The 10,479-nt window shown below is 47.8% G+C and overlaps 1 protein-coding gene across 1 annotated transcript in view; it reads right to left on the bottom strand.

Annotated features, from left to right (window-relative positions):
* Nucleotides 1-2,488: 2,488 nt before the first annotated feature.
* Nucleotides 2,489-10,479, bottom strand: part of LOC306919049 (endothelin-converting enzyme-like 1) — a 96,272-nt gene continuing 88,281 nt past the window's right edge. The window contains exons 18-20 of the mRNA XM_079531891.1: nucleotides 7,171-7,266; nucleotides 6,358-6,434; nucleotides 2,489-2,660 (exon numbers count right to left, since the gene is read on the bottom strand). Of these exons, the coding sequence (XP_079388017.1) occupies nucleotides 2,561-2,660; nucleotides 6,358-6,434; nucleotides 7,171-7,266 (273 nt within the window). The 3' untranslated portion in view covers nucleotides 2,489-2,560. The remainder of the gene's footprint in view (nucleotides 2,661-6,357; nucleotides 6,435-7,170; nucleotides 7,267-10,479) is intronic.

Here is a 10,479-nt window from a genome sequence, read left to right as displayed (position 1 = left end):
TTACATTCACCCATTCACACACACATTCATACACCGATGGCAGCGGAAACCATGCAAGGCACCAACTAGCACATCGGGAGCAATTAGGGGTTCAGTGTCTTGCTCAAGGACACTTCGACAGTAACTCTGGGGGAGCCCGGGTTTAAACTCAGGCACTCTACCCAGTGGCGTGCACAGACATTTAGAGGGGCAGGTGCTCAAGTTAAAAAAGGGCACCTTGTGCAGCGCGTGGAACCGGCCGGTTGCCTTAATCTATTTTGGGCGGGAACCCCTTTTGGTGTTAGCATTATGTTATGCTTTAGCTATTGAAAAATAGCAGATCTACAAGCTCATAGCGCGCCACCGAGTGGCGCGCTATGAGCTTGTAGGTCTGCTATTTTTGAAAAATCAAAAAAAAAAAAGAAGATATATATATTTTTTTTCCCCAAAAGGGCACATTGCCAAAAGGGCAGGGGGTGCTCTAGCACCCCCTAGTGTCTATCTGTGCACGCCACTGACTCTACCCCTGAGCCACCGCCACCCCCATAATAGTCTACTGGAAGGCTATAGCTCTGGTCCATAGCTCTAATAACGCATTGGATTTAGAGCTACTCTCGACTTCCGCCGCTCGCATGAATGCAGACCAGCCTCTGGTCTTTAGCGTAAATAAAAATAACGTTTTTGCTGCTCACCAAAACAAAGGCGGGTTGTGTCATTAGAAAGCCTACTTTCCTTAGTGGACGCACTCTGAGCCCCCCCCACCACACGTATAAAAGGTACTTTTTGGCCAAAATGGGATTTTGTTTCCACCGGGAAAAAATACTTTTAGTTACTCCACCTTCTCCGCCTTACTCCGCCTTCTACCGATATTGCCCAGAGAATTGCCTCATAGAGAAGATTTTTCCTCCGTTGAAAAAAAATCCCTTTCTGTGAACGGGCGGGGTCGACATATGCCCTTACTGGGCTGCGTTCACACATTCAAGACCCCTGTCTTGTGTCTGACACCTGACACCCTCCCCCCCATCAAACAAAATGTTTGGTCAAACCATATGTGCTTCAGTTGGAAATGCATTGGAGCGGCCATTAAACACAGACACAAGACAGACCAAGACAGGCGTCTTGAATGTGTGAACGCAGCCCAGTAAGGGCCCCACCCGCTCACCTCCACCCCACCCCCTCCTGGTGATGCGGCCATCTTGGAAACTAAACGCAATATAAACAATTGGAGAGGGGTGGGGCCGAGAAAGGCCCTTATTGTGTAGACTTCTTGTAAATTACGTAATGCAGGTGTTTAACAATAATTTAACTCTTGAGAGCGTAACATGGAGAAAAACAAACGTACAAACATTCACAGTATCGAGATGTCGCTACAGAAACGTTTCACCAGTGACCGTTCCTCTTTTAACCACAAGAGGGCAACGTTGCAACACAATGTCAGATCCCCAAATAAAACGGTATAATGTTGGCAGGCAGAGGAGTGGACGATAGTGGACAGTAGTGGACGATAGTGGACGGTAGTGACTCCAGTTCATTGTAAACCTGTCTTTGTCCGTCTTCATTTTTAGGCAGGAACGTGTCCTATCTTGTCTCGCGTGCCCTTCGGTCCAGAAAGAGTCTTATTTCCTTCCCGATCCATATTCAGATAAGCAAGTTCCATCTTTGAGCTTATTATAAATGCCAAATAATAGCAGTAATAATTAAAATATTTGAAGAAAACATATAATTTAATAATAATAATAAAAAAAATAAAAACGCTCGTGTAACTTATATTCACAATATTCTGTGTTTACATCGTTTGATATACAAAAATAGATGATTTGAAAATTAAATGCTAATCTAAACGTAGAAAAATATAATTAAATATGGCGTGGAACATCATGGTACCATCATGTAGTTTGATCGTGACGCTCGCTCACTGTGTCCCCGATTAACAGACCAATGATGTTAAATAAAGATTGCTCTCGGTCTTGCGTGTGTGAAATCAGGTGTTTACAGTACGTGTAACAGTAATGTACGCACATCCAAACAGGATGATGATAAACTAAAGGTTCATTCATGGTCTGGATTTTCGGTGGTCACCTCACCACCGCTCCGGTGGTGAGGTGACCACCGCTCCGGTGGTGAGGTGACCACCTCTCCGGTGGTGAGGTGACCACCGCTTCGGTGGTGAGGTGACCACCTCTCCGGTGGTGAGGTGACCACCGCTCCGGTGGTGAGGTGACCACCTCTCCGGTGGTGAGGTGACCACCGCTCCGGTGGTGAGGTGACCACCGCTCCGGTGGTGAGGTGACCACCGCTCCGGTGGTGAGGTGACCACCTCTCCGGTGGTGAGGTGACCACTGAAAAAACGTTAAGCGGTGGTGAGTAAAAACAGAGAGAAGGGCTGGAGCGGTGGCGGTGGTTTGCTCTTCACCGCGGCTCAGTGACGTCATGTTGTAGTTCGGTGGTCACCCCACCACCAGAAATCCAGACTATGAATGACGCTTAAAGGTTGTCTGAGACAGGAAGTGGACGAGGAGGAGGAGGAGGCTGTGGAGGTGTCAAAGGTCAGCCCAAGGGGGCGTGGTCCAGGGGTCAGAGGTCACCACACAGAGCACTTGTCCACAGGGTTCATGGGTGAGCCCTTTGGACAGTGGAACACACGGGAGAACTCATCGAACTGAGACACACTGCCGATCACCCTGTAGTAGGAGACACAAAGAACACATCACCCTGTAGTAGGAGACACAAAGAACACATCACCCTGTAGTAGGAGACACAAATAACACATCACCCTGTAGTAGGAGACACAAATAACACATGCACCCTCTGTAGGAGACACAAATAACACATGCACCCTCTGTAGGAGACACAAAGAACACATCACCCTGTAGGAGACACAAAGAACACATGCACCCTGTAGGAGACACAAAGAACACATCACCCTGTAGTAGGAGACACAAATAACACATGCACCCTCTGTAGGAGACACAAATAACACATGCACCCTGTAGGAGACACAAAGAACACATCACCCTGTAGGAGACACAATGAACACATTTTACCTAATAGTTGGTAATTGGTAAATGGTGCATTTATATAGCACCTTTATCCAAGGCGCTTTACATAGATTGTGCATTACATTCCACCACACATTCACACACCGATGGCGGCGGAAACCATGCAAGGCACAAACCAGCACATCAGGAGCAATTAGGGGTTCAGAGTCTTGCTCAAGGACACTTCGACACCAACTCTGGGGGAGCCCACAGGGATCGAACTGGCAACCTTGCGGTTACCATCCAGCCACTCTACCGCTGAACCACCCCCCCCCCCCCTAGTTGATATAGTTAATTGTTAATTGATTAATCGCCGGTGAGAAATCAATCAATTCAATTTAACAGTTAATAATTAATCGAAAGTTCTACGGTTCTGTCATTGGGTGGTTTTCTGTGAATGTAATGCTGTCTGCTCGCGCACATGAGTGCCGGTTAAAAAAGTCCCCCCACACACACACACACACACACACACACACACACACACACACACACACACACACACACACACACACACACACACACACACACACACACACACACACACACACACACACACACACACACACACACACACACACACACACACACACACACACACACACACACACACACACACACACACACACACACCTTAGTAGCCACAGAAACGTCTCTGCTTTTGCATGTGATGTGACTGACAAGACTTTTCATCTCATTGTATTCCTCATAAAAGATGCCATATTGCCTGACACTGTATCTCAAATGGTCAAATAAATATTTGATTAAGGAATATAATATGCCTTTTGTATTCTTTCTGTATATCAGCAAAGAAAGTGTAGATGTTTATGTTAGACATTGAGTGAAATGAAGATTCTCAGATTAGTTTAAAAAAAAAAAAAACATGTTCATGGGTCTCTCTATGGGTCTCTGTTGGGGTCATGGGTCTCTCTATGGGTCTCTGTTGGGGTCATGGGTCTCTCTATGGGTCTCTGTTGGGTTCATGGGTCTCTCTATGGGTCTCTGTTGGGGTCATGGGTCTCTGTTGGGGTCATGGGTCTCTCTATGGGTCTCTGTTGGGGTCATGGGTCTCTCTATGGGTCTCTGTTGGGGTCATGGGTCTCTCTATGGGTCTCTGTTGGGTTCATGGGTCTCTCTATGGGTCTCTGTTGGGGTCATGGGTCTCTCTATGGGTCTCTGTTGGGGTCATGGGTCTCTCTATGGGTCTCTGTTGGGGTCATGGGTCTCTCTATGGGTCTCTGTTGGGTTCATGGGTCTCTCTATGGGTCTCTGTTGGGGTCATGGGTCTCTCTATGGGTCTCTGTTGGGTTCATGGGTCTCTCTATGGGTCTCTCTATGGGTCTCTGTTGGGTTCATGGGTCTCTGTTGGGGTCATGGGTCTCTCTATGGGTCTCTGTTGGGGTCATGGGTCTCTCTATGGGTCTCTGTTGGGGTCATGGGTCTCTGTTGGGGTCATGGGTCTCTCTATGGGTCTCTGTTGGGGTCATGGGTCTCTCTATGGGTCTCTGTTGGGGTCATGGGTCTCTCTATGGGTCTCTGTTGGGGTCATGGGTCTCTCTATGGGTCTCTGTTGGGGTCATGGGTCTCTCTATGGGTCTCTGTTGGGTTCATGGGTCTCTCTATGGGTCTCTGTTGGGTTCATGGGTCTCTCTATGGGTCTCTGTTGGGTTCATGGGTCTCTCTACGGGTCTCTGTTGGGGTCATGGGTCTCTGTTGGGCTCATGGGTCTCTCTATGGGTCTCTGTTGGGTTCATGGGTCTCTCTATGGGTCTCTGTTGGGTTCATGGGTCTCTGTTGGGTTCATGGGTCTCTGTTGGGTTCATGGGTCTCTGTTGGGTTCATGGGTCTCTCTATGGGTCTCTCTATGGGTCTCTGTTGGGGTCATGGGTCTCTCTACGGGTCTCTGTTGGGGTCATGGGTCTCTCTACGGGTCTCTCTATGGGTCTCTGTTGGGTTCATGGGTCTCTGTTGGGTTCATGGGTCTCTCTATGGGTCTCTGTTGGGTTCATGGGTCTCTCTACGGGTCTCTGTTGGGGTCATGGGTCTCTCTACGGGTCTCTGTTGGGGTCATGGGTCTCTCTACGGGTCTCTCTATGGGTCTCTGTTGGGTCTCTCTATGGGTCTCTGTTGGGTTCATGGGTCTCTCTACGGGTCTCTGTTGGGTTCATGGGTCTCTCTATGGGTCTCTCTATGGGTCTCTGTTGGGTTCATGGGTCTCTGTTGGGTTCATGGGTCTCTGTTGGGGTCATGGGTCTCTGTTGGGGTCATGGGTCTCTCTATGGGTCTCTGTTGGGTTCATGGGTCTCTCTATGGGTCTCTGTTGGGGTCATGGGTCTCTCTATGGGTCTCTGTTGGGGTCATGGGTCTCTCTATGGGTCTCTGTTGGGTTCATGGGTCTCTGTTGGGTTCATGGGTCTCTGTTGGGTTCATGGGTCTCTCTATGGGTCTCTCTATGGGTCTCTGTTGGGCTGAAACTCATGGGTCTCTCTATGGACCGTTGTTTATTTCAGTAATGATACTTTTACTTAAGTAAAGCATGCGAGTGCTTTTTCCACCACTGTTTAACACTCAGAGAGCCAAAGCCGCCAGCTCGCGGGTTAAGATTATTACCCATTGGATGCCAACGCTGTTTTCTTTGAGAGGGGGGCGTGGTCAAAGTGGGACTCTATTTTTTTTATCCCACGATTTTGTAACCCATTTCTTTTCACCCGGTGTCAATTATCTAATGTAATCCCGGGCTCTGCACTTCCTCTGCCAACCTGGGGAGAGCCACGGACTGACCTCATGCTCCCTTCAATGCAAGTCACTTTTCACCTGACGGGGGGGGTGGGGGGGGGGGGGTGTTGACGTAGCGCGTGGAAGGAACACGTTATTCCGACCAGTTCCTTTCCCCTCCATCAGGCGCCCCGGCTGTCCAGGGGGAGGCAGTTTAGAGACCAGGATGACTGCATGTTTTTTGTGAGGGTACCTACCCTAGGGGACACGGGGAGAACATGCAAACTCCACACAGAGAGGCCCTTTTGCCAACCAGCTAGTGTATATGACTTACAATGAGGGAAATTAAGCTTTGGACATTTCTGTTAAATATTGTAACAATCATTTATAGCTCTCACGCAGGTTTCCATGACTACTACCTGTACAAATTGGACACAAAGTGAAATGTGACAGCCATGTATTTGGCTGTAATTTAGTGTGTGTGTGTGTGTGTGTGTGTGTGTGTGTGTGTGTGTGCGTGCGTGCATGTGTGCGTGCGTGCGTGTGTGCGTGCGTGCGTGCGTGCGTGCGTGCGTGCGTGCGTGCGTGCGTGCGTGCGTGCGTGCGTGCGTTGCATGCGTGCACGTACCTATAGTGCTCCGGTGCATGTTTGTCGGTCAGCAGCTGAAGGTAGATGGACTGAGATCTCCTCTTCATGCACCAGTTCTGAGGAGACAGAGAACGACCATTAAACGCCTCCATTCATTGATCTGCTGCTGACCTGCTGCGTCCACATGGAACTCACTCTGAGCTGATACCTGTAAAGGAACATGGAACACTCTGATACCTGTAAAGGAACATGGAACTCACTGAGCTGATACCTGTAAAGGAACATGGAACTCACTGAGTTGATACCTGTAAAGGAACATGGAACACTCTGAGCTGATACCTGTAAAGGAACATGGAACACTCTGAGCTGATACCTGTAAAGGAACATGGAACACTCTGAGCTGATACCTGTAAAGGAACATGGAACACTCTGAGCTGATACCTGTAAAGGAACATGGAACTCACTGAGCTGATACCTGTAAAGGAACATGGAACACTCTGAGCTGATACCTGTAAAGGAACATGGAACACTCTGAGCTGATACCTGTAAAGGAACATGGAACACTCTGAGCTGATACCTGTAAAGGAACATGGAACTCACTGAGCTGATACCTGTAAAGGAACATGGAACACTCTGAGCTGATACCTGTAAAGGAACATGGAACTCACTGAGCTGATACCTGTAAAGGAACATGGAATACTCTGAGCTGATACCTGTAAAGGAACATGGAACACTCTGAGCTGATACCATGTGTAAAGGAACATGGAACTCACTGAGCTGATACCTGTAAAGGAACATGGAACACTCTGAGCTGATACCTGTAAAGGAACATGGAACACTCTGAGCTGATACCTGTGCAAAGGCGATGAAGAGGAGCTGCTCGTGGGTGTATTTAAGGCCGGGCAGGGGTCTCTCTGGACCGTGTTCCCTCACCCACTTCTGGTATGCCTGGAGAGAGAGAGAGAGAGAGAGAGAGAGAGAGAGAGAGAGAGAGAGAGAGAGAGAGAGAGAGAGGCACAAATGACAGAAGCATGGAGACATAACAAATAAAGATGCATTCTCACTTCTCGGCAACGTTGTGAGCTTGTAGATCGGCTATTTTTGTTTAAGATATTTGAGGTGTAGAGGGCAGTCGATCTCGCGTGGCCAGACTCTCGCAATTTTCAAATGCTTAATTCCGTCATACAGTCTGGAGCAACGGAAGCTCTGATCATGAGTAAAATATAAATGCTTCCGTCATACAGTCTGGAGCAACGGAAGCTCTGTGATGAGTAAAATATAAATGCTTCTGTCATATAGTCTGGAGCAACGGAAGCTCTATGATGAGTCAAATATAAATGCTTCTGTCATACAGTCTGGAGCAACGGAAGCTCTGTGATGAGTAAAATATAAATGCTTCTGTCATACAGTCTGGAGCAACGGAAGCTCTGTGATGAGTAAAATATAAATGCTTCTGTCATACAGTCTGGAGCAACGGAAGCTCTGTGATGAGTAAAATATAAATGCTTCCGTCATACAGTCTGGAGCAACGGAAGCTATGTGATGAGTATACAGCGATAAAGCGGAAGTTGAGCCTCCTCCTCCCCACTTCCGTTTCGTCTTTACAGTCGCGCAATTTAGTCTAATAAATAGAAATCATCTAAGCATATAAGCTTGCTGCTTATAGCAGAAATGGAAATAAAAAAATAAAATGCAAAGTTATTTTAAAATATATTTCCGTGAACGGAAATGGCAGCTTTCTTACTCGGATTTCGGGGGCTGTAGTTCCTGACTCCTGTATATCATTCTGGGAGCTGTAGTTCCTGACTCCTGTATAGCATTCTGGGAGCTGTAGTTCCTGAATCCTGTATAGCATTCTGGGAGCTGTAGTTCCTGACTCCTGTATAGCATTCTGGGAGCTGTAGTTCCAGACTCCTGTATAGCATTCTGGGAGCTGTAGTTCCTGACTCCTGTATAGCATTCTGGGAGCTGTAGTTCCTGAATCCTGTATAGCATTCTGGGAGCTGTAGTTCCTGACTCCTGTATAGCATTCAGGAGCTGTAGTTCCTGACTCCTGTATAGCATTCTGGGAGCTGTAGTTCCTGACTCCTGTATAGCATTCTGGGAGCTGTAGTTCCTGACTCCTGTATAGCATTCAGGAGCTGTAGTTCCAGACTCCTGCATAGCATTCTGGGAGCTGTAGTTCCTGACTCCTGTATAGCATTCAGGAGCTGTAGTTCCAGACTCCTGTATAGCATTCTGGGAGCTGTAGTTCCAGACTCCTGTATAGCATTCTGGGAGCTGTAGTTCCAGACTCTATACAACATTCAGGAGCTGTAGTTCCTGACTCCTGTCAAGGACTGTCTAAAGAGGACGAGACGCGAAGACCGTACGGGCGACGCCATGTTGCTTATGGTGCTCCATGGAAGGAAAGAAACATGCGCAATGGGCTATATGCAGCCAACACTTCCGCGTTCAGCTTCCTTGGTCTCAACTGCGCATGTTTCTTTCCTTCCATGGAGCACTATAAGCAACATGGCGTCGCCCGTACGGTCTTCGCATCTCATCCTCTTTAGACAGTCCTTGACTCCTGTATAGCATTCAGGAACTGTAGTTCCAGAGTCCTGTATAGCATTCTGGGAGCTGTAGTTCCAGACTCTATACAACATCCAGGAGCTGTAGTTCCAGACTCCTGTATAGCATTCTGGGAGCTGTAGTTCCAGACTCCTGTATAGCATTCAGGAGCTGTAGTTCCAGACTCCTGTATAGCATTCAGGAACTGTAGTTCCAGACTCCTGTATAGCATTCTGGGAGCTGTAGTTCCAGACTCCTGTATAGCATTCTGGGAGCTGTAGTTCCAGACTCTATACAACATTCAGGAGCTGTAGTTCCTGACTCCTGTATAGCATTCAGGAGCTGTAGTTCCAGACTCCTGTATAGCATTCTGGGAGCTGTAGTTCCAGACTCCTGTATAGCATTCAGGAGCTGTAGTTCCAGACTCCTGTACAGCATTCTGGGAGCTGTAGTTCCAGACTCCTGTATAGCATTCAGGAGCTGTAGTTCCAGACTCCTGTATAGCATTCTGGGAGCTGTAGTTCCAGACTCTATACAACATCCAGGAGCTGTAGTTCCAGACTCCTGTATAGCATTCTGGGAGCTGTAGTTCCAGACTCCTGTATAGCCAGGGCTGCACACAGGCGGTGCGCCAGTGCGCATGCGTCGTCAAGATTAATTCTGCGCTGTCAATCAAGCGCCGGGAAGCGCCTCTGCGTACCAACAGCTGGGGCCGCCCAGAATGATTATTATGGCCAGAATACTAGCAAATTCTGTGGCGAGAGCATTTCCCAAACGTCTGCCACTCAGAGTGGCCACTGGCCAATCACAGCACGTCTTGCACAAGTGCACTGGCCATTGTGGCCAATCACAGCGCGTCCTTACTCAAACGAGGGAGGATTCCAAATCCATGCTTCTTGCTACTTGGGAGGAGGAGGAGGACAGGAGTTTGTTTGAGAAAACCTGCATTACTGCATTACAGCCAAACTCTCGTCAAAATGTCCGATGCTCGTGTGCGATGCCGTCTCTCACAGCCTAGGCACCGGCCACCTACTTTTTACGGGTACAGGTTTTAGTTCCGACGTAGTGGAGTGGGAAGAGTTTAAAGCATTGCGGACTGGCACTGCTGCTGCACAACATGAAGCTTATCAACACCGTGTCCCGACATACTGTCCCTTATTATCGTAAAGTCGGGTAGTGTACACTGTTTATTTTTGCACTGAGGAGCCATGTGTGTCTGACCGTCTGACTGTACGTCGCCTCGGCTAAAAACAAAAGGGAAGCCTGACGTATGCTTCGCCGTACGATGTGTCGCAGTCGCATGTTAAACAAAATAGCTGATCTGCAAGCTCAAAACGTGTTGCCTCCGCAACACGTTGTGAGATAGTAGATTGGTTATTTAAATAAAAAATGTATCTAAATATTGCTTTGACGCTCATATTATCCTTAGGAAGTTGTTTTTATTAGAATATGCATTCCATAGGGCTGGACCACACATGGACCTAGAGGCAATTTGCAACTCTAGATTTTTTTTATGAGATGAATCTAGAGTTGCAATACGGAGGGTATTGCAACTCTAGATTCATCCCATTATTAAAAAAATCTATTGACTCCCCACTCATCCAATAA

The sequence above is a fragment of the Electrona antarctica genome (genome assembly GCF_951216825.1).
Source record: "Electrona antarctica genome assembly, contig: scaffold_165, whole genome shotgun sequence".
Lineage (NCBI taxonomy): Eukaryota > Metazoa > Chordata > Actinopteri > Myctophiformes > Myctophidae > Electrona > Electrona antarctica.
This window is presented reverse-complemented; position numbering and strand designations above follow the sequence as displayed.